Source organism: Struthio camelus, chromosome 3 (assembly GCF_040807025.1).
Source record: "Struthio camelus isolate bStrCam1 chromosome 3, bStrCam1.hap1, whole genome shotgun sequence".
NCBI classification, from domain to species: domain Eukaryota; kingdom Metazoa; phylum Chordata; class Aves; order Struthioniformes; family Struthionidae; genus Struthio; species Struthio camelus.
Genome location: NC_090944.1, coordinates 86,110,427 through 86,135,783, shown reverse-complemented (window position 1 = coordinate 86,135,783; position 25,357 = coordinate 86,110,427). Strand labels below are relative to the sequence as shown.

Below are 25,357 nucleotides of genomic sequence, written 5' to 3'. Positions count from 1 at the left end.
GCGGCACTTAAAAAGGCTGAACATGGAATAGAAAAAAATGTGCTTTGTCATTTCAGTATTTTGGATAAATACCAGCAAATGAAGTTAATATTTTTCATAAGTATTATTGAAGTCCTATAAACGTGCTCTCTGGGCTTGGTTAATACATGATATCATTGAGCTTGTTCAGTTTTACAAAGATTGTTTCAAGTTAAACAAAATGTGCAGGATGCTGATCTATGGACAGGATGTTCTTTGGATCTGTATCATGTGAGTTGTAATTTATGAGTTATTAAACAAGGATGTCAGTGTTGTTCTTCTACAATGCTGCACCACACAGATTAGTAAGGTATTCTTTATGTTAGTGTATGGCCACAGTTTGACAATCAGTAAAGTAATTGAGCTGTATTGGCTAGGTCTTCTAGTCTTTTATTCATATTACAACCAAGTATGAGTCACCTGCCTCACTGACCCTGAGTCATTTCCCTGCTGCTGTCTATCCCTGCTGATCTAACTTCATTTGGGTTGCATGGAAACAATATCTTTTCTACTTATGGGTCCCTAAATGAGCTATAGACACTGAGTTTCAGCTTCCGTGACTACCTTTACTATTAGCAGACAAGTGCTTCTGCAGCATTTGTTATTTCTGGCGGAATAATTTTTGGGTTACTGCTTCAGGCAATTTAGGTGGGAGTACCCTGGGAGCAGCTGCGGACACAGCCTTGTCTGGACGTACTGCCAGAAGAGAATTTGCATGTGCATCTTCTCAGCAGCAATGCAATCTTCCCCAATATCTGGTTACAAGATATCACCAGCAGTATGTTGCTTGTATTCCTCATTCAGAGCTTCTATTCCCAGCTCTGGATGGCCTCAGCCCTTTCTGCAATTGGCCTGGATCTGCTGCCCTCCCTACTTGTTTTCTAGTCCACTCTGCTCAGCCTGGAGGCCCCGCAGGTCAGCCGCTTCGCCAGAATTTGCCAGTCTTCAAAAGTCTCCTGTTGGGACAGATTTCTTTCCAATACTGGAGAGTAATTTGAGAAATCATTTGATTCATTTATACTCTTCCTTTTTGCCTTCCCTTGCTCCCCTCCAAAATCCCTGCTTTCCCTGAAAAAAAAAAAAAAACCCAAAGTAAAAATAAACAAAACTTTTGTTTGACAATAGCTATTTCTAAGAGTAATTCTTGATGTTGTGCAGTATTCTTGTTGGTTTTAGCTTTAATTTGCACAGGAATTTCCCACTATTAATTCACAATTTCCCAAGGAGAGGTTATTTCATTTCTCTTCCACTTGTCCTAAAGGAATATTTGGAAATCATTTCTTCAGTTCATTAAAGTAAGCATTTCCTGATGAGTGGACTTGAATGACTGCCTTTCAGTTTATTTTTGCTTTCTTTTGTGTGAAACTATTTAGCTGTTGATGTACTTTGGAATTATTTGATATGAGAGTGTTTAGGTACAACTAGTGTCAAATATGCATCTCCTCTCCCCCTCACTATTTCTAAATCTATTTATTTATATCTCTGTGTCTGTGTGTCACAACACTCAGGCTGATAAAGTACAAATATCCAGTGGTTGATTAGCACAGTATTTAAGAAGAAAGTTCAAGTAGTAAATATCTGTGATGTTCTCAGCAGAAACCGGACAACTGGAATTACTGAAGTCAAGGGAAAAAGTGCAGTTAATAATTTGTAGATATTTACACCTGTGCTGGTTTCTTTCACGGTACAAAGGCATTAGTGAAGGTGACAGAAACGAGTTATGAGCCATTTACTTGGGCTATCTGGAGGGATTTAATCTCACCTGGGTCATGGAGTTGAATTCTCTGGGAATTGGTGTTACTGTGATAGGCTGTATCTGAAGGCCTGGAGTGCAGAGATAAGACTTTAAGTCCAGCTGGAATTAGAAGCAATAGAATTAGCTGGATTGTAATGCTGTAAACCTTTTGGTTCGGATCCTGAAATGCCTCTGGATAGTAGTTCAGATCTCTTCCAGATGGAGGTTTGGCTCTGGGACCCATACATAGGGCAAACATTAGCAATGGCAAGGACTTTTCTGGAGCATGCACAGTAAAATCAACCGTACATGATTCAGCATACATTTTTTGTTCAGTCTTATGATTTTCTTAATATGGAGGGGAGGGTGGATTGCTTCTTTCAGAAGGCTAATTTTCCACTTCATTGATGCTTACATGTTTGTTTGTGGTTATTTTTTTTTTAAAGGAAGACTAGAAAAGTGTTTGAAAGGTCATTGCTTTTATAAGAAATGAGACAAGCCTGAATATGGCTGGCATATGCATATCAATTTGAGATAACAGGGATTGCTGTCATGAAAAATGTAAAACAGCTATAGAGAAGCTGTTAAGGTTTTTTTTCCCACTCATTTTGAACCCAGTTAGCTTTTCAGAGAAGGGTTTTAAAATAGCGAATGCATACAGATCCACCAACATACTTGTATTTTCCCTAATGTAGTGTGTTTTCTGTGATCATATAATATAATTAGACAAAAATGACAATGCATAAGTTGATAGATTAGGTCTATGCTTGCATTAAGGATGAGAAGGTAATTGCAAACTGTGATTGTGAAAGACTGAACAATTTGTTTTTCTGAGCTTAAAATCAAGTCAAGTTCTCTGTAGTGTAAAAGAATATAGACTTTATGAAATTTAAATCTGCTGAAAAGAAGTAAAATATGCATATCAACATGGAAAGTTTTGCTTAAGGTGTACAGTCGATGATATTATAAATGTTGTTTGTTTGTTTGTTTTTTAATACTTGCAGACAATACTGGTTCAGAGATGTGTTGTTGTTATTATTTAAGATCTGAGCAGAGAAGAAACCTTCCCGCTGATTTCAATGGAAAACATAATTCTAAAACAATGATAATACGGCTTCATTTCTGTAATAATAATATTTACTATTATTGTTACTAATAATATAGATAGTGTTATGCTATATTTAAAAGCAAGGACTTCTCGATAGCTCTGAGGAAATCATGAAGGAAATCAGTATATTAATGATGTGGAAACCGGTGGGCAAAGAGAGAAAGTGTCTTTCCCAAAGACTCAGTAGGCAAATGATAGAGCTCTGAACAGAGCCCTGGTTTTTCAAATCCCAGTCCAGAGCTATTGCTATTAGATTCTGGACTACAAAGCCTTTCTATAGTACAGCAAATTGATTCCTACCAAACTGCCATCTTCTCTTGCCTACTTGTAACAGGATTGCGTTCTGTCCTTATGTGACTCTATGTCAAAGGAGTTACACCTACTGGGAATTTGTCTAATGCAGTGCATGGATATTTGCACAGCATAATTAAGTGCTTATGAGTAATTATCATGCATCAATGTATATCCATAGTCTTTGTGTTGGGTACTGCCAAAGCTTTAGAGAACAAGGCATTTTTTGAAAGCATTTTTCACTCTGAAGAAGCTTGGGAGGATGTAGCTACTGAGAGCTCAATAATAGGAGAGCGTGAATATGTTCTTCATTTTATCTTGTTAAAATTTTTAACATTTCTTTCAAATCTAGATGTATTATCTGAATGCAAAATAGCTCAGGAATATTTGTTTCATGTTCCAACATTGTACAAACGTCTAGAAATTGCATAAGAGAAAATCTTATCACCTCATATTGACAATTCAGAAATTGTTGAAGTGGAATTAATGGAAGAATGCTGATATAAATTAAAAGGAAGGTAACATAATGTTGATATGTAAAATAGTACTCTCATTATCAGTATATTCATCTTGGGTATTTAGAGTTCTGTGTATTTACAATATAAAATTTTACTAATTTTGGCTGTTGCTGTCATTCCAAATTAATGCAGCTATGAGAAGAGACATTACATCTTGTTTTAACTTGGTGTCAAAAGAATAGTTAACTCCAGATGGCAGCTTTTTTTATAGTTTTTCTTAACATCTAGGTATAAAGCAAGAAAGCACCTCATAACTTCAGTAAAGTAGATGCATGAAGATGATTAACTATTCTGTTTTCCTCTAATCCAGGAAGGAATCATTATACTCTAGCCTAGCTTTTTGTCTCAGGCCTTCACTGTAGTATCAAATGTCAGTTTTCAGGGCAAGGAGATATGCCACTACATTTTCCTGTCTACACTCTGCACTCTTCAGTGGTGATGGCATTGCATGTGTTTTTGCTCTGCAAAAAGAAGCCATCACCTCAAATTATAATTTTCCTGTTTACAGATTTGCAGTTTTGGGCTATGAATTGCTCTGCAGTTGTAATCTGTCTTCAGACCAAAACAGACCAAAGCTTCAAATAAAGAGCATAAAATAACAATGAAAAATAGTTTGAGAAATGTGTAAGAACTGAAATATCAGAACAGAGTTATAAACAATAATTGCATAGAACTGAATGACTAGACTAGTGCATGTATTCAAGGAAGTTCTACACATTCTTATTTATTAATGTATAATGTACAGTACTGCACATTTATGTTCTGATTAGAATTGAAGTGCCAGTCCCTGATCCTTTATCATTATTATATCTTGAATGTGACCTTTGATTCCTTGGTAAGTTCCAAATTTGTTGTAGCTAAGCCTGATGTTGATAAATAAATAAAAAAGTACTGATTAAGCCAGTTCATAGGCACTGAGCTGTGAATTAGTTATAGTATTAATTCTAGTTAATCAGCTCAATTTTATTTGTCATCATGGTTTATGTTGAGCCATAGACAAGGAAAATAACATCATAGTGATAGTCAGAATGTTAGTCCTGTGTTATAAAATGCTAAATGTTTAAATGAGGTATGTTTTCTTTCCCTATGACAAAAGAAAAAGCTACTGAAAGAGAATACAATAACAGAAAAGAAAACTCTTGTCTTCAGAATAAAATGTAATAAAGCCTGTAGAAATGCAGATTAGTTTGCAATGGCTGTCAAGGCAGTATAGAAGTATCCTGAATTTATCTCTGAGGACTTGATTGTTTCTAAAACTAAGAAGCGATTAGCGTACTTAGTTCACAGGTAGTCTTAGCCTGAAAGGGATTCAGTAATTTGAATGCAAGTCATAACCTCAATAACTGAACACAGATATCATGACTGCAAAACTGAAGTCTCTCTCCTGCTCACACTGTTCAGAATTTGATCAGATGTTTTCCATGAAATTAAATGGTGTTTTCTGTAGCTTCCGGATGGTTTCTATACACCTCCAAATATCCTGGTAGGTTACTTGAAAAGATGACTACTATTACTATACATTCCAGCACTTGTGAAGTGACTTTGAATATAACATCCATGACTAGAGAGTTAGCCATTCTGATACCAGGGAGTACCCCAGTCTAATGGGTGGAAGGGAACCAAAACTAAATCTAGGAGAGCACTGAGGAGCCTGAAACAGGGTTGAGGCACACTGGAGGTATCCAAATGATGCCTTTCTCAGTTGCTCTTTAAAGCCTTGTCTTTCTTTCCTTTAATTTCCTCATGTTCCTGTGTTCTGCAGTTACCCATGCCTAAAATTGCTCTTGTTTAAGTTAGTCAACTCCTAAAAGAAAATGAGCAATTCAGAGTAGGTAAGATAAAGCAGTTAACCATTTCTCCAACTTGATCTCCTTCAAAGCCTGATCCAGTGGATCATATACACAAACAAGATTGGGCTGTCAGCACATTCAGGTGGTAGAGGCACCCCTTAGCTTTACATGGTGGCCTGCTTGAGAATTGCTGATAGAAAATGCGAGACTTGGGTTCAAATTCCCCTTTAGCCTGACATGGTTCAAATTCACCCCTTCTATGATTTAGGTGATAACCATAAAGATTGACTAGAGGTATTTTCCATCCATTCTGTTGAAGCTGTTCCAGTGCACAGAAAATGACTCAAGATTCTTGCAGCCAGAGAGAGAGAGAAAGGCTGATCTGCAGCCTTTAAAGCAGTGCTTTGAGAAAAGAAAACGTCTGGGAATCTGGTGCTAGATGATAGGGATATACCTGTATTTTATGCAATAGTGTTATGCAGTGGCTGTTTTGAATGAGGAAATTTAACTCCTCCCTACATATGCAGCATTGATGTCAAAGATAAGGTCATGAACTTTGCGCTTGAGTCAGATTTCTAGAGATCAGGCCTCTAATTTACTGGAGATAGCTGCAGACAGTTTTTTAATTAATTCTTGCATACTTCAAGGAATTTGTTGTAGCAGATCAGATTCAGATAAAATTAAGGTACCATAATGCAAAATAGCTTCTTAGCTGTGGGATTTTTTTGCTGTGAATAGAGGTCCTGTAGCAACCCTCACGTAACATTTCAGCAGCATTTTTACCATGAAAAGGTGGATGTGCACTTGCCTTTATTTCTATTTATTTCCTGCTTATTTTTATTTTCTACTTTTTGACTCCTTTTCCTTCTTTTTCTTTACTCCCTCCTGGGCTTTTATATTAGCTACTTTAATTGGAGGGTGTATGTTCCAATGTCTGCCTGCCAGCTGAGGGTGGTGTGACGGATGGAATCTGTTATAAAGCTTTTACTGACTTGCCTGGCACTGCTTCAGTTCTTTAACTACTCAGCGTTAAATAACTAGTAAAGTACTTGTGTAAAATTCTTGAAGAGTGGTCTTTTTATTTCTTTTATGTGAATTAGCAGGACAATGCGCGGGTGCAAATCATAGCTTCAGAAAAAAAAAAAAAAAGAACCAGATGGCAACATTCCATCAAAGAAATTTGAATGAGCTATCTGATGTAGGGCTTCCTGTATTTATGGACGTTAAAACAAAAAGGAAACATTGATCTTTTAATGCTCTGGTGCGTATGCAAAGTTTATAGCAATAGTAGCATTCAGAAGAAATAGCAAAGATGACATAACATGGGCTTTTACCATAGTTTGTTCTTCGGTTTTGAAAAGAGCTTTTACTCTCCTATCAGTATTGCTTTGGAACATAGGAGCATTGTTGCTGTGGAACAATGTTCGAACGTTGTTGAAATTGATAAAGGTTTGTCTTGCAGGATTGCTGATTGGGTGTAAAATCAGAAATTGACTATATACCAATCTATTTTCTACAGGTACTGTTCTGTATAATCTTGATTTTACAGTTTTACTTAACTGCAGTAACTGAAAAATGTGCTTGGACACCTTATGAGAAGTTAATCTGTCACTAGGGGCATTTCTGCTTTAGACCTGCTTTAGAGAAATCTGTTCTTAGAATCCATCAGCATTTTTGATAATCCCTGCTTTTTTCACAAAAGGTCATTTCACAGGAATGGGCAAAACACTTCTTACACAAAGTAAGAGCAATGGAAATGAGGGAGCAGTAGATGTTAGCACAGAGAAGTGAAGGAGGAAAGGGAATAGCAGGGAGAAGTAGCTAAAGGCAAGTAGCCTATCAATATATATCTCCCACAGCCTGAATAGTTGATCTGACTGTTGCACTAGGAAGTGTTGTCTAATGACTGTATTTATTAAAGTGAACAGATCAGCAGCTGAGTTCTACAGATATTGCCTAAAATGGGAATACTCTGGCTTCACCTTCCATTCAAAAAAGATTTCAAAATCCTTCACAAGGAGGATTCACAATACTTGAAATCAAAGAATGTGTCTTGCAGTTATCGTATCTGAATGAAACTATTATTTTAGAATATTCATGAAGTTTGGATTTGTTTTTCATTTTAAGTCTTTTATTTATTACAAGGTGTCTAATTTACACTATTAGCAAAATACTATTTGTAGTTCTTGGATGGTATACTGATTTTTATTAGATTTTACTGTTTTTTGTTTGATTGTTTTCAATATGTGAACTGAATAAAGGAGAACACACCGATGCTTTTCCTATCTGGACATGGATTATAAATTTTTAAGACTGCAGAATTGACTAGACTTTCTCTGCCTAAAATATACAAAGCTGTTTAAATGTTTCTATAGGATAAGGACAAAATTTTCATTTGGCAGTAGTATCATAAGATTATAATCGTAACCGGACAAATACTTTCAGACAGAAAATATATATATATATATGTATATAGTATATATATATAGTATCTACTATACTCTGAAAAGTTCTTCTTAAGGAAGGAAAACTTCTATGTCTCCCTCTTTATTCACTGGTGGTTATAGAATCACCAACCCTTCTCATGCGAAATATCAAAAATCTTTTAGAGTCATTAAAGACTGATTACTTCCTGCGGAGTTATGTAGAGGTGGAAGACTTGCTATTTTGCTGCTGAATCACCGAGGTATATAGCCTCCAAGTTGCTGACTTTGCCTTGGAGCAGCCAAGCTCTAGGAAGGCTCTCCTGGGAAAGCCCTTGAGGCTGTGGGGAGTTTCAGTGAGCTGAGGGCCAGTGCAGCATCCTGAAGCCTATTGAAAATGTCCGTCTATGCAACCTGTGACACTTGTGTGTTTAATGACAGTTTATTCTTATGCTAATCAGTTCTTTGTTTGTGTTAAGTCTGTCAGGGCCCTGAGGGCTCTAATAACAGGCCCTGCTGATCCTGACCAGCTGCCCCTGTGGCCTCCCCTCAGCCCTGTCCATGGCCGGCAGCCCATTTAACTTCCTTTGCAACCCAGTGTGGAAAGTCTAGTGGGATAAAATTCATATGATGCAGCTGTGAAGAAGAGGAAAGACAGTACTGTGTTTTGAGAAAAAGCTGAGGTACAAGTTAAGTTGGAAGTCACATTGTTTGCATCCACAAGTCATAGTTACAAGCTGGAAAGGAAGCAAATATAAGCATTATTTTAGATGGATTTTGAATATATTCTTTATACCCTCTGATCTCAGCCAAAAGCATTTAAAATGAATATTTTCAATATGGAGTGTTGTATCTTAAACAGCTGTAATTATTCTCTTTCCAGGTCAGAGAATTCTTTGAAGATGCTGCATCTGTAAGCTGCAATTTGACAGTCTCCTTTTCTTTAAGCAGCATATTAAAGACCTGCTTTTTGCAGAAAGCTGAAGGACATCTGTCTGATACGGGTACCATGTACCGTGTGCAGCTGTAGACCCCTTTCATTCTGATTTCACGCATGCTGCAGAGTCCTGATGGTCCAGGCAGTTTTAGACTGGCCCTCTGCGTAACAAGTTCTCCATTTTCCAAATCTGATAGGCTTTCTTTGTTTTAAGTTCTGCTAATAAGACAAGTTCATATCAAGCTGTTAATCTGAAGGTAATATAATTTTTGTTAAAAAAATGTGTAGCTAAATCTCTTAATTCTCCCTTCTACCTCAGGTTTATTTGAAAGGACAGTAAATTACTCCAAATAATTTAAATAGAAGAGGGAGCTGATTCTAGTTGCTCAAACAGCCTAAGGAAGCATTTTGAAATGATACCTAGGATCCAATGTGTACTTGCAATTCCCCTTACCACGGATCTCTCACTCTCATGACTAGCAGCTTTAAGGCTGCTAGGCTAAAGGCTAAAGAAATAGAAAGTGTCTTTATGAAATTTGAAGAAGTTGTAATCAAAAGTTTTGGCTTTGAGTTTAGGAGTTTCTCAAATCTATTTACTGTAAGACAAATATATACCCTGATTTATAGAAGGAGTATTCTCAGAGTCACATAGTCATCCCTTTTACTTCTGTGCAGATGTGCTAACTGACACCACCTGTAGAGTTAGACTGCTATAATCATCTCTAGCATCATAGGACAAATCTGCAGGTAGATCCCAGCATCCCCAGTAGGATGTAGAATTACGTAAAGTTGATCTGTTGCTTGTTTACCTAATATGAAAAAAATGCTTTAAATTATTCAACAACTTATAATCACCCTTGAGGACTATGTAGTTCGTAAATCGTACACCCAGTGTAAGTGATGATGAATATGCAGTAACATACTTTGCATGCTTCAGTTCATGGTTTTGTCTTTTTTTCTATATTTTCCTACCTGTTCTTTCTCTAGTCATCTGACCACATCAGTCCAGAAGATGACTCTGTCTTCTGAGCTTTTGATTTCTGTTCTCAGATCTGTAAGCTTCCTGGCTCATAGTGATTGGACATCTTCCCTGTAAGAAGACTTTTCAAAAATCACTACAGCAGTAATTGCAACTGAGGCCAGAATGTCCATTTGTTATACTGCTTCTGGATATAACAAACTCAGTGGGATTTGCTGGTGTTAACACTTGAAAATTAAACAAATATATGGGTCATTTTGTGAATGACGTAATTTCAAGGAATGCATGGCATTTTTAGAGAATTAGTAAAATATTATCCAGTTCTGTGTTTTCTGCTTTCATTCCTAATAATGTATTTAATGCCATCCAAATAAATAAAGGAATAATATATTTTGTGTTTATAAATTAGAAATCATTAGCCTGGGAGATTATTTGAATGATTATTTTTTATGAGAATCTACATCCATTTCTTTTATAAAACTATGTCTCTTTTTCTTTCTAGGGTAATATTTAACTATGTCCATCTCAAGTAGTCAAGCAACAGCAGGACTTTTTCAGTTTAATTTCTCGGATACATTTGCATTTGCATTTGTTCAATTCTTTTCTCCCACCTTTTTTGGTGGGAAAGTCCACCAAAACAATCTGGCAACAGCACTCCATGGATCTTTTTAGGGGGCTGTATAATACGGATATTGTTTATATTGGTAACACAGTGCCCATTCTAAAACATTATTGATGAAGAGAAGATTGTGGAGATCTTTATCTTGGATGTCTTTTTATGAGCACTCATTAATTGGTTGATATCACTGGGATTCCTTTGCAAATCCATGTCCTGTAATGCAATATGAAAGAATAAGAAAGACCAGAATTTATTAAAAGCATCATATTAACATATTTTTGAACATAACTTTTTGAACACAATATCTGTGATTAGAATGAAAAAGTCATGACCAAAAAAATAATATGGTACAAATTATTTTGCTGCACTTAACTGTTTTCAGTTAGAGACATGATTCTCTGATCTTTGATTTGAAATAACTAGCACATAGGAAGTCTTCCTAATTGCACAGCTGCATACAGTTCAGCAAATTGTCAGCTACTGCATTTTGGAAGAGTTATGTTATTAGATAGAACTGTCAATGCCTTAATTAGCCTGGGCACTCTGGTTGAAAGCAGCATTTCATATCTAAGATACCAACATAAATCAAATCAATAGGTTCAATCCCATAAAGACTTAAAACATATGAGTAACTTTACTTCAGTATTATTCTTCATATAGTACAAAGCTATCCACATGCTTAAGTTTTTATTGATTGGCCAAAGTCAATAATAAGTAGAAGATTTCTTCTGACAGTTTTTTTAACGTGCTAGGCAAAATAAGCAGTTAATTTCAGTCCTCCCACTGATATCACACAAACCCCATCAAAACTAGTCCCAGAAGGAATTTGGTGGTCTTTTCTACCCTGTACACTTTGCTCTACAGAAATTTCATATCAAAGTCAATCCCTGGTAAGCTGGCTAGTTTTACCCCCAGTGAAGTGAGTAGTAGGAGACACTCTATCTGCTACTCTAGAACAGCATACAGAGTCACATCATTCACAGTAGCATATATTAAAATGCTAGGCATAGGAGAAAAGAACTCCTCTGCTGCTTTAAGTAACAAATTAGGAGTTACCTCTTACATCCATGTATCTTGTCATCTGCGTGCCCTAGTCAGCTGGCACTCCTTTCAGCAGGAAAGTCAAAGGATGAATAGTTTTGGAACACAAATTACTCTCTCGCTGCTCAAAGTGGCTTTTACAGGTCTGTGTAAACTGTGGGTAAGCTTTAATTACCTCTACCTCTGTGATACACTTTGTGGTTAAGCAGAGGATATCAGCTGTCAAGGTTGTCACTCTGGCAGTTTTAACCTGCAATAAGTTGTCTCTCTAAGATGATAAATTTCCGAGTACTGTAAGTAGAACATCTGTAAAAGGCCAGCAAGAACTTTTCCTTTTTCTTTTCCTTTCTAGTTGTGGATGCTATTAGGCTGTGCTTTGGGGGTTTAGAGAAATACATTTTACACAAAATGGATACTGTTACTCATACAGTTTTACTTAGGAAGAATGTAATAATGTTTATTTGATATCTGAGCATTCACTAGAAATCTAATAAGTGTCTTATCTCATTTAATAAATATAGTCTAGTTGTATCCATAATTGTCAAGATATAGAGAAAGCTAAAATTAATATGGAGCTTTACAAGAATGCTATGATTCAAACAGATATGCTTGTACTGAATTGAAATGAGCTCTCCAATCTCTTTACTATTAGAAGCAGATCATGTGATTTTTTTTGCTGAGTTTGACTGAGTATTACTCATATACCAGCTAGATTATTCTCAGTAAGAAAAGCTTGAAAAGGTGATCAGATGGGTCCCCTAAATTAAACCTGTTAAGAATTTATAAGATATGAATCACTGTATCCAAAAGTCTTGTTATCTCCATTACTGCACTAGTAAAATAGGATGTAAGCTTTTATGTGAATGGTTTATAGCCACACTCAGCCAGCATTCAACAATGTCAGTGTAGTGATAAGTGTAGATAGTAAAGAGCAAATGATCTTCTAGGTAGGGATTCTGTGAAAAACTGTGAATGCACTAATATTTAGCCAGAATAATTACCAGTTTGCCTATCCCACAAAAAGCCCTTTTCGTTGTTCCTTTTCACTAGCTCTAGATTCTGTCCCGTTTCTTGGGAATATGTCATCTACGGACTCCTCTCCAGCCTCCTCATCAGTTATGATGGTCAGTTATGATGAGATACTTATGAGCTTACAGGAGCTGGTTTCTTATGGTTCTGGCTATAGACAGATTATAGTCTTCTTGCAAATCACTTGCTCTGAAATGCTATGGAGTTATCGTAATAAGAATAAAAGACTTAGAAAGTGCTAGATTTTAGAGAAGAAAGACATGTTATGTTTCTGACAATAGGTGGGATCCGTCACTGTTTCGCCTAGTGTTCATGGTCCGTGTTAAGCTATTCTATACGTTTGGTGTCAGAATACCTCTGGATTGTTCACTTATTTGGGGCCAGAATTTTCCTTCCGTACTGGCACTGGAAGCAGTGAATAGTGTTATCTTGCTGTGGATGTCACTCTGGCAAAAACAAAAAAAAAAAAAGGACCAAATTTTTAAAGTAATTTTAGTATTTGGGGGAGATTTTCTGTCTTATTGCGTCAAGATATTAAAATCATGATGGGAGGCACCATGCTAGGATTACCTCTTCAAATGCTTTCATATAGGCAAGACTATCGCCATTACTTTCCAAAATAGTCTGAGTCCTTACATGGGTAGTATTAGATTCAGCACTTTCTTAGTGACTTATATGCTGATTTTAAACCCTCTCAAGCACCAGGAATTATTTCTTACATTATTTTAAAAATCTTTCTCCATTAATATGTGTCCCTTGATTGGGTCATTTGCTCAACATTATAATGATTTATGTCTCTCATATAGATATTAGCAGGTATAAGGATGTGTTTTAATGATATTCTGCTGCATATTGTTCACTGGGGGAGAATATAAAGCAGGGAAAATACAAAGCATTAAATACATGGATAGTTTCCAGGCTTTTAAATGATTCAAACTATTTGATGAATCACTGGATTGTATTGCTGACCCCTGTTTCTGACCTTTCCCAGTTTTCACAGGTCAACAGCTCTGCTAGCAACTGCATTTTGAATAATTTGTCATCTGAGATCTCTAGATACTCCTTCTGTTCTCATGGGCTCTTTAAGTGATCATTGAAAAGGACTAAAATTCGGTTGTGATTCTACAATACAAAATTGTATCTTGGGTACTGATGAAAAATATAGTGAAAGTACAGTATATGGTACATGGTACTGTGCACCAGTACAGTGGAAAATATGTGGATTTCCACTGCTTCCTTTATACACTGAATAGCATGTGAATCCTCTTTGTTATTCACATGCTTAGTATGCGTTTTGGTTCAAATTTAATATGCTCTGTGCAAACTTCTTCCAGTGTCCCTCCTACAAAAAAGGAAAAACAACCACCAAATACCCAAAACATAAAAGTTCCTATTCCAACTGTAAAAACAAATTCAACTGCATTTGGTCTATTTTTTTTTAAATTCAATGATATTCTGATATTCTTTATACTTTTTTCTTTATTCTAACATTTTCCCATTTATACACTGGGAAAAGTATCCTCTGATATATTCATTTTGATGAGTAGCTATTTTTGAATCATGTGTCTGTGTTCTGGAAGGGCAGTTGCTGATCTTGCAATCAGAAGGTTTTGTTCTTCTCACAATGCATTCCTGATTAAAGCAAACTAATAATTGCAAACACTACAGAGTGCGCAGTGTTACAACAATGCAACTGATTGGTTGGCTGATTTGCAGTTTGATAGGATTTTCTTGCACTCAGGACGGAACAAAAATTGCATTTCAAACTGTTTATCTCCCTTGAATTCCTAATTTTATTATGGCACAATTATAGCAATGATGTTTAGTGGTACTTTGGCTAAAGAAACATTAACATTTTGACTACACACTATTCTTCAGGGATGTATGCCTTTTTGCTGTTTTTTGAAGATGGAAAACTCAAATTCTCCATTCCACAGGATCTTTTACAAATATATTGCATTATCATTAATAACAACAAAATATGACGCTGAAGAATGTCAAGCACAGATTTGGAAAAGGAGAATTCCTGTTGCTTATAGGTGTCAAAAGTGAGGCATAGATTTTGTGGGTTCCCCCCCTACACTACATCTGACAGCCGGACAGGTACAGAACCAAGATCTTCTGCTTCCTAGACTTGGACTTCTGCTGCTGGATCAATCTGTCCCTAGAGAACATCATCTGACTCTTGCTAGAATAAAGAGAAAATGCTATTGACTTAGCTTAAGGCCAGATGTAGTCAATGTTATCAAAAAAGCGAAATATATATGATTTTGTCAAAGGTTGTATGCCCATAGTTGTAATTAATGATGTATAAACCAGTGGTGGATAGGGTGTTGCTTATATAGACACATGAGGAAGTTATAAGCTATAGTGTGAGTGTACAGCAGAGTAGCCGCTGGCAGTGTGCGACTGTGCTACTAGTTCCCTGTGTAAGTGCTCTAGTCTACCCTCAGTGGAAGATGGTATACTCTCATTTCCACCAGAAAGCTGCTTCAGACAAAAAGCACCTTTGTGTGTCTAAAGGAAATTACGGCAGAAAAGTGAGAGCACTGTAACTTCACACCATGCCATATAGCACACAACTTTCCTATATAGATAAGACCATGTGAAGTGACCGAAAAGTTCATTTAAAATTGATGCTACTACTAATAAGTAAAAAGATGTTGCCATATTAAACCATCTTTGGACCTGATCCAATGCCAGTTGTAGTCATTGAATTCTAACTAACAGCAATTGATACTTCATGAAATCTCTTTTGTTTTGGTTTCTTCCAGGATGGTTTCCTGATTACATTTTGCTAATCAGCTGCTAGTTTCTCAAATCCTGTAAGACTGTGGCATAATTAACATAGTTGCACTATTTCAAATCCATTTTAAATAGCCACTTTTCCAGAATCTCACTCAATTAATCGTATAAACAGTCTTCTGCATGTTTTCTTTCTTGCTTAGGAGGTATTATGCCTTCTTACACTTGCCTGATTATGGACTCAGAGCTGCAAACTACTGAATACTTGGGAAATAACTCCAATGAAGTTAAAGGGTTGATACCTGCCAAAAAATTGGCTTGAAATAATTTCTACTTGTGAAATCAAGATAGTCAGTACCGTGGTTGACAACCTACACTTGCAGAACTGGTTCTTCTCTTGAGAGAGTTTTTAACTGTCTTACTCTACAGCAACCTTGTGGCTGTTTCATTTTTGTGTGTGTACTGGCAAAACAGCACTGACTTTGGGAGTTGTACATTTATTATATAAGTGCAAGTAGAATAGATGGTTCATAGACAGGAATGGATCAAACTTCTTATCAGTTCAAAAATCACTGGAGAAATTCATGGAAAAAATCATTTTTCAAATGCTTTAAATAATGAATTAAGGTTTTTTTTCATGATTCCTAGTAGAGTGAGTTATATCAACTATACTACAGCTATTTTTTCCCCAAAGAGTCAACAATATATCTACCTGTAGTCACCTTTGTGTCTACCTGCAATGTAGTTTGCTCATGTTCAAGCTACCTTTTACCTAACTAGTTGTCTTTTAATTTACTATTCCTTCTTGTTTTGTAATGCACTCATAAATGAACTCTTTCTATTCAACAAGTCGTAGCAAAGTTTGTTTAGGGTTTTTGATCATTTTACTTTTCAAGGTTTTTTTTTTTTCCATCTTAATGACAACTAATAAATCTTGAAACTAATTAACATGTCCAGGAGTTTACTAACAGTCCTCACTGTATATGTTCATTGTGTTGTATTATAGTTAGATTAAAGTTTTGTTTGATGAAAAGAAGTCTAATTTGTTTACTGCAAATAGTATCAAAGCCCACATTAACAGCCCATGTAAGTCAGATTTCTGTAAAGCTACAGTTATTTAATACTTCCAGAGTTAAACAGCAAAATACAGGAATACAACTTGACCTAGTCTTCATGTATTTTCCAGTATTTCCATCAAATATTCAGCTTCCAACTATCTTATTTTTTCCATTTGCCCTAAGTCAGCTACAGGGCAAGATAAACAGGGTTCAGCCAGAAGATGAAACTGTAGGTTTTTATTCATAATTAAGAAAGTCCATGCCTGAACTTTTAAGCTGACGAAACATACTACAAGACTGTTTGACTGTTCACAACATTGACTGCAGGATGGAAGGGCTGTATGTCCTGTCAGTTACTGAGCTTTACTGATAAATGTTGTTTTATAATCCAATTTTACTTTTTCAGCATAAAAATAATAAAACTGTCTGGCTAAATTCTAACAGAGTATAGGGGTAGGGAGAGAGGCAATAAAAATCAACTTTTATATGTTTTCTTATTGAGTATATTAAAACACTTACATGCTTTGGTTTTATTTTGAAGGGTCCATCTTGCTGGGAGGATGTGCTCATTCCAAACAGAATTACAGGTGTTTGTCAGTCCCAAGGGTGCAATGGAAGCATAGCGGTAAGATATTGTCATTTTTCTCCAAGTAACGTGGCACTTGTAAGTACAATAATTTGTAGCAATTCTAACGATATTGGAAGCATGGGAATTAATTTAAATTGAATATATGGTACATTTTGAAAGAGTTATTTAACATCAGATTATATGTGTATATATATATAAAATGTATAACAAAAGAAGGCACTGAGTCAGTTGCTGCTTGGAATGAAAGAGAAAATTTTTTATGATATCTCTTTTGCTGAAGCAGAATTCTTAGATATTCAAGTATGAATACTTTAAATGCAGAATATAATACTTACACATTTACATCAATGCTTATTTTATAAACAATTATTTTATATGTGTGAATACCCTAAACACTTCCAATTGCTGGGGTGTCCTGCATATCAGGTCTTCTGTATCAGATGGTCAGGCCTTGTCCGCAGAAGCTGATTCTGCACACTGTTGATTACTTTACAATCTGTTCTCCCACACGCTCATCACTGTTGTTTATTTAAAATATTTCTTAAAGCAATATCGATGGAAAGCCTAAGTAAGAAGCAGCATAGGCATCTCAAATTCTTAAAAATGAAGGCTTTTAAAAATAATTTGTGCATATTTGTATCTTTTCATGTGTTAGATCTTGTTAGTGTCTTACATTGATAGTCGTAACGCTAGAGAGGTTCTTTTATCAGGAAAAGGTTAAATTGATATGTTCCTTCTGGACACATCTTTTAAAGCCAAATACAAAACTCTGTACTTGTGGGACAATTCTCTTCATCAATCTTTCCCGGATTGGGTCAGCTCGAGAGCCTCTCTCCCAAGACACTTGGTTGCTCTAGTACAGTGTTCTCTCTTCTTCCCCAGCAAGATAAATGTGAGGTGGCACGTCCATGCAGTTCCACAGGTGTCTCCTGCTTGGCCGTGGGTGGTGTTAGGAAATATTTTGTCTGGCTTTAGACACTACACAGTTGTTTTAACAGCAGCAGATTTATGGCTGTCCCGTGCCAAGCCACTGAAAACAGGTCTTGCAGCTTTTGGGCTTCTGTTTCTCAGGGTGCTCCTTGTAGCAGCTCAGCCAGTCCCTCTAAAATGGCAGAGGTAAAGGCTGTTAGGCCTTCATGCGCTGTTCTTTCACCAACAGCACAGAGCTTTCTGTCAGATGTGTGAAAGAAAGCTTCACTCTGCCTCTGGGCAGACGGTGGGTGTAGTCCGCTTGTCATTGCACTTCAGGAACTACTTTAGTTGCAGGAGGGTTGACTGCCTGACCACTTCTGCTACTTGTTTGTTGTCACTGTGCCACTACCACCAATAGGGGAAAGTCTTTCCTGTTTTCCCTTCTTTCTTTAAAGAAATCACAGGAAAATGGAGAAGATGCTACTTGTTGCCAGGGACAGGAGCCTCCCTGACAAGCATCCAGCTTGAGTCCTTACGTACACAGCCATGTGGGTCAAGATTCTCAATCTTGTCATCTGCTGAAACTCCCAGAACACGTCTGATTGACCTGCAATTGCCAGCTTACAGGTTTTAGCATCTAATCTGTGCGTGAAACAAGTCAAGGAAATAATGTTGCAGTTAGCAGCCGTGCCTCCTGAGCCACAACCCATTCCTTCACTGAATCAATTATTCAAACACAAAGCAGAAAATGGAATAACATACCATAATGGCTTTGTCAAAAGTACCGACCATGAAACTAAAACCTTAACTGGCTAATGCTGTAGCAATGAACCAGTACTTACTCAACTAAATCCCATGACTCCAGTTACTATCAATACCACTGGCAAGTTGCATAGCTAGCAGAGTCATGGATCAATGTTATCTTTCTGTAAGGCAGAACAGAAGAAAAAAAATTAGGAGGAGTCCTGTTTCAAATGTCGTTTCAGTCCACCTAAACCACAGCCATGGCATTCTTCCCTGAGAACAGTGCTGTTTCTCAATTTTTATTCTGAAATCTTTTTCCTCTTTACCAGCTACAAACCACTCTATGCTATGATATAGACCCTTAAAAATACTGGACTGCAAGAACAATTCTGTTCTTTATGATCTTGAATGGGAATTGTCAGCAATATCTATCTAATCAAGAAAAATTATCTTGAAAAAAACTAGCCAATTATTTACCTAACCTACTTATAGCCCTGCATCAGATCTTCAAATTAGTGACCTTGTGAGGCCTCTGTAGTATGAGAGGCATCCTTCTTAGTTTTTTTTTTCAGCCTTCTTCACTATGTAAACGCATCTTTGCTTTCTGGGCAGTCTTCCAGTCCAAAGGCTTAAACCACAAAGCCTTTTGTTTTGTTTTCCTTTTGTTCCTTGCCCAGGATCGGAAACAATAGAGGTGCTACAGCCATGCCTTCAAGGATTTGCCCCTCTTTCCTGCTCTGGTGAGGTAACTTAACTACCTATACTACACCTATCCCCAGAACTTCTCCTACCTGAAGTTGTGGTGACTTGACATACCATCTGTTTGTTCCCAGATCCCATATGCATTACACATGCAAAATCTCTTGCTGGTCCCTGAGGTGATCTGCAGCCATGTCTAAATCCCACCCAAAAGCAAGGGAACACAGGAGCTATCTCATCTGGGCTAAACCACTTGCATCCTTTTGCCAGCTTAGTCTCTTCACTTTTCCTCAGGAGGCAGATTTAACTGGCTGCAGAAGTTCAGGATTAGTTTAATCTTTGCTCAGGAAATGGGCCTGAGGATTGGCTCAACTTTCTTTCTACTTCATGTTAAATATGGCACTTTTGACTTCAAAATAGACAAAAGTCCTTCAGCACAGTTTTTATTTTGTTTTATTTTATTTTTACATCAGTAATAAATGTCATGCCTGTATGACTTGTATAGATGTATCCTTTGTCCCTCTTCTTTTTGTCTTGCTGCTATGATCTTTAGATGATTAAGTTGCATTTTTTAATTAAGTATCCATATTTGTGGTCTCTTGACAAAGTTCATGCAATTATATTCTGTCTTCAGTAACATAGCTCCACATGCCTCTCTTTATGGTGATGGGTAACGAGGAGGCTCTAAGACTGTCAGTTATCAACAAACTGCATATGCAGCTCCTTAAAAAACAAAAGATCCCTTTATCCTTTCTGCCCTAGGACATAAATGTTGTTTTGCATAAAAATTCTTTTTCATCAATTTCCCTTTCTCATAAATGTCAGTTTGCATCATACCTTCAAGAGATAATGTATTTTTTCTGCAATGCTAATTTGTATATATTTTGATACAAAATTAGTCTCTTGCCAGAAATTACAAACTTTAATTTTATTAGAAGCAAACATGACACCATTCAACAGCAATAGAAATCAAAAGTTCAAATTAAGTTAAAAAAAATTTTTAAATTATTGCCAAAAGTTGCAGTAAACAGCCTAATGATAAATGCATTGTAATTCAAGAAGCATGTTCTAATGTGCTGACAAATATAAACTGTATTAGATTAATTTTTCATGCAATTTTTTGCCCAACATAAACTAAACAGACCTTTAAATTGTCATATCATCTACTATATGTGCTACTATATTTGTGATCCCAACTTCTTTTGAGCTTGGAGTGAAAAACAGCAAGTAAGAATTTGATGATATGAGCATTATATTCCGTAATTATGAGCAAACAGAAAGTGAGAGAGAAGTAGATATAAAAGATAAATATTGCAATCTTAAAAACATCTTCAAATACGACTGATTGCTAGCTGAGCTGCTGGGGGGCCCAGAACAAATTGGTTATCAGTCCTCTAGGCTTCCTAGAGCACTTTCCACAATTTCTCTTCATTCTTATTTCAGTTAGAGGCTGTTATCTTGTCTGATAGTCTTCACAGATGGGATCTTGAGCAGTTGTGTTCTCTCTGTGGAAATACAAGCACTTAAAAACACTAGTGAAAATGAGGTCTAAAGGGAGGATACAGATTTTGAAAAGGTAATAGACACTGTTTCTTTTAGAGATTTAACATTAGAGTTCTTTAGGAAACAACGTGATTAGTCCAGGGTTCTGAGAAATAGTGGAGAAAATGCAGAGTACCCAGTTCTGAACTCAAGGTTTTTTTGCATTAACTACAATCTTTCACAAACAATGCATCCATTCCTGGATCTTTCCTTCTGAATTATAGAACTTTTCTGGCCTCTCATATTACTACCACTGCGGAACACTCAAACCACTTCTATAACAAACTTCAAATATTTTAAGTGAACAATGGAAATGTTGCTTTAGCCTATTCACAGTGGTGGATTTTAAATGAGGATAAAATGGCTGTCTTTCAAACTGTTTCACAAACCCCTTCCGAAATAAAGAGGAACATTTTCCATTCAGTAGCTATCTCATGGCATTTTCAGTCAGAAGTGGTGTATGTAGTCATGCATGTAGACACTCTAGAGAAATCATTGAATGCATCAACAGCGCTCCGGGCTTTTGGTTTTCCGGCTTATTTCTGTTAATCTTTCCTTCTGAGTTCTTTTTCTTGTAAGTGTTTTGATAGGGCAGCCCAAGGGCTATGGAAGCAGGCATTGCTCTCTTTGAGAGCCCAGGTATTGCTCTAGTGAGAGCATAATTCAGTTACAGCTTAAATAGCTTGAACTGAATTTTTGTCACTTAGCTAGATAACTAAAGGTTACCTTGTCCAGTGCCAAAGAGCACCATAGTTCAAGTTTCACAGACCCGTAAAAGCATATGAAGTCTTTACTGGTTGTTGACAGTTAAGGTTAATTAATGAAAGTGATTTATGAACTGCTTTTTATATCGTGAAGAAATATGATCTCTGCCTCTGCATTGCTTCTTGTATTGCACCCGTATGGTATTGGCAAGCTTGTTGTAGTCAGAGAGTGATGGAAGCTCATCATTTTTTCCCTTATGCAGGAATATGCTTCAAGTTTCAGAGGGTGAAGACCTGACCTGTCTGACATATTGTTTTTTGTGTTTTAGGGGGATTTTTTTTTTTTTTGGACAGAATATGATCTTTAAAAGGAAGAAACAGATAACTGTCCGTTTTTGTCAGCCAGTGTATTTTTTTAGGGTAGAAACAGTCCTAAACTGCAGTGTAGCCAAAGAGCAAAGACGACTGCTATTTTTGAAGAAAGGATCTTATGAATAAGCTCCTGTTCTTCCTCTTTAAAAAGACAGAAATATACTTTTTCTTTTTTAATGAACATAGTCCTATTAAGCGCAAAGATGATCCAGTGGTGCCTTTGAAGTAGGATGCAAGATTTTCTTCAATATTTGTGTAAGATTTTCAAATTATCTTTAAACTGTATTATCCAACTCTCTTCTCCAAATAGATGACTAAATTGCTAATAGTGAAAGCATGGTAGATTTTACAGGAGGATTGAAAGAAAAAAGATTTACAAAAAAGTATTAGTGATGCGAAATAGGTGTTAGGTATAATGTACCATACCACAGGGGTAAAATTAAAATGATTTTTTTCTCAGAGCATTATAAATAGATCACTTCTGGTACCTCAAGGACGTTCACAGAAGCGAGCTATTTCTCAGTTGCAAATCAAGCTTGAGTCAGTGCTACTGGAGCTCTCTTGTTTTTTTGCAGTGTAATGGTAATAATTAGAACATTTGCTTGCTGCTGAACGTTTATAGCTGGCATGTGTAGTGGAACAAAAATTATAGATATTGTACCTAAAATGAAATGTTAACCCCTATTCTGTTGAGAGTTAGGTATTTATTTCTCTTTGGAAAAAATTCCTAATTTTCTGATACGCATTTGGTGAATTTAGGTGTATCATACAGACAACCTGAATGTAGTTGACACTAAAGTCTTTATTGCATAGTCAGTAAAATTACTTCCCATATTCAAATAAAATATTAAGGACTAAATGGCCTTATTAAGTTCAAACCTCTGTAGCTGTCTAAAATACAAAATGAACATTTTCTGTTTGTCATGCAGTGGAGTGTATTTCTGACTGTGAAAGGCAGGACTGTCCTGCCTCTATGTATAAAAACTCTATTAAATTTACTTTCTCTTCTTAGGCTTATGCTATTCAAAAGTCATCAAGAGCCAAAGAAATAGTGTAGCTCTTTCCATAGGTAGGCAGAGACAGAGCTGTAACACTGCTATAAACCAATGAAATAATTTTATCACAGGAGAATCATCAGCCCCACAGTCAGGTGAACATTCACCAGACTCTGAAAGAGCTTTGCCATGTCTCCAAGGCAAAATAGAGGGCAGATATTGTTCTGAACTTTAGGACCCTATGGAAAAGGATTATTGTTCTGTGTGTGTTCTTGAGATTCACAACTGATGTGCCGAAAGAGTTGCTGTTTACTTTAAAGTCTCGGAATCAGTAATGGAAGAGATAGACAGGTTTATAGGTCAGTTATGGTTTAAGCCATTGTGCATAAGGAAAAATGAAAATGGATTTTAGTGGAAATGTAAATGTAGTTTTATCCTAGTTTTGATATATGTCTTGCTGCTGTTATCTTGAATTTTATATTCCTGACAAAGACTGCTACAGCATCAACTGTCCATCATCAGTATAGGTGAATGGCATTTTTATCTCTTCTCCAAACTCCAAAGCATATGTTATATGCTTCAGCAAAATATTTCAGAAAGAAGTAACAGGACTTCTGTGAACTATAAAAGCCTCTTTAAATACAAAGTTTCCTTAAATATCAGTATACTGTTCTTATCAAGCTGTACGGCAACTTCTTGAGTGAAGATTTATTTTCCAATTTGGTAATTCATCTACTTTTACTCCTCTTTTCTTTTTTTTTAATAAGTGACCAATAGATGATCATTATACTTTTTTTTAACAGTCGGATGTCACTACACAGTAAACTTACTCTTTCAGTGTGTGTTTGGGGGAAAGTTTGCCATAGAATACATGTTATGCTCTTTCATTGTATAATTTTTCTTATTATTTTTCCAAATTCTTCCTGTGTGATTTTTACTTTTTTTTTATATTGAAAGTTTTGAGGATTTGGCATGAATATTTGTGGTTATCCCATAGGTTTACTGTCATTAGTTTAACTCTGAGGACAGCAATGTTATGGAATCTCTTCATTGCCTGTTTAGTTTAACAGGGAATATGTGATTGGCTGGACTAGGAAATCAAGGGAACAGTTTTCAGCTTTAAATATGCAGCTTTCCAAACACTTTTATTTTCAAGCACCCAAAGTTATTCTTCTCAGACTTCACTATTGAGTTATAACATTCTTCTTTTTTTGTCTCGTTTTGCTTTAATCATCTCAGACCTCATAGAATAGAAACAGTTTTCTTTCGCAGTTAAAGAATATCAAGAGTAAAATAGTAAATTTAATGGTGTCATCAAAAGGTAGTAAATGAAGGAACTGTGATCTGATTATGGTAAGCCTCTGACACATTGCTGCATTACTCATTAATTGTATTAATTGTTCCATTTGTACAGTGATATAACTGATTATTTGTGAAAGGAACCACTTCTGTGTGTCCTTGGAAGCCTTAGCATATTTTCAGTGTCATATGAATAATATTGCTTAGAATAATTTTTAAAATTCTGAGATATACTACCTGGTATTAAGAAAATTCTTGGCCTTGATCTTTATACTTCTTCTGCTCCATCACAGTCCATGTTAGTTTGTCTTACACATTAGAGATTAGCCCAGTTATCCCACACTTTAAAAAAATGAAATCTTCGCAGTGAGCGTGATGAAACAGGAGTGCTAATTAAAATCCCAGATAAGAATTATTGTAACACAATATAATCTCTGTGAAGTAAGATTATGACAACTTCCTTACCCAGGCCCCATAAGGAAATGATTCAAATTTCACAAAAGGTAGGTCTGGAATTCTTCATATTTACTGGAGACTCAGAGGCGACTGCTTTTACTATTTAGGAATGGTTATATTCTTTCATGCCTAGTGGCCTGACAACAATGTAAGAAAAAGCAATAAAGAATATATATAAGTAAATGTTAGTTCAGAGTTATGTAGTGAGCGATCCAAATCCATCAATGTTATTTTATTCTTTATCATTCCTATTTTGTGATATGAAAAAGAGACAGAGCTATCATATGGGAAGATAGTTTCAGATAGTTTTCTGACTTAAACTTTCTCCCCCCTCGGAAACCTATTCATTCACAAAATTTAGGATGAAATTACTCGGCTTAAATCACTAGATTAAATTGCCCTGTTAGACATACCTGAATGCTCTGCCTTGATTTGTGCTTCTGGGGGGAAGATGAGAATGCAATTTGGCTGCCCTAATTGGGTTTCTCTTATGTAAAAAAGAAGCTTCTAAATTGTTTAGCGGGGGCAGGGTTATGCAGAGTGTCTTTACACTAAGCAGAACGATGTCCAAAGTCAATCAGACTTGTATTAATAAAGCAATTACAGTCAATGTACACACAGTCCTTACAATAACTTGACTATAGAGTAGACATCGTACCCACTTTATGACTAATTTTATATCATAAACTAATCAAGCCAATTACTTGACCCTAGTTTCCCAAGAAAAACATCAGAATTCAAATACATGAATGAA

At 36.2% G+C, this 25,357-nt stretch overlaps 1 protein-coding gene across 4 annotated transcripts in view; it reads left to right on the top strand.

Annotated features, from left to right (window-relative positions):
- PRKN (parkin RBR E3 ubiquitin protein ligase) overlaps positions 1–25,357 on the top strand; it is an 802,661-nt gene that overhangs the window by 358,135 nt on the left and 419,169 nt on the right. For 3 of the 4 annotated variants that reach the window (XM_068938909.1, XM_068938911.1, XM_068938912.1), the window contains one exon: positions 16,833–16,916. The exons of the other annotated variant lie outside the window; for it this stretch is intronic. In XM_068938909.1, the coding sequence (XP_068795010.1) occupies positions 16,833–16,916 (84 nt within the window). The remainder of the gene's footprint in view (positions 1–16,832; positions 16,917–25,357) is intronic. 4 annotated transcript variants of the gene reach the window in all.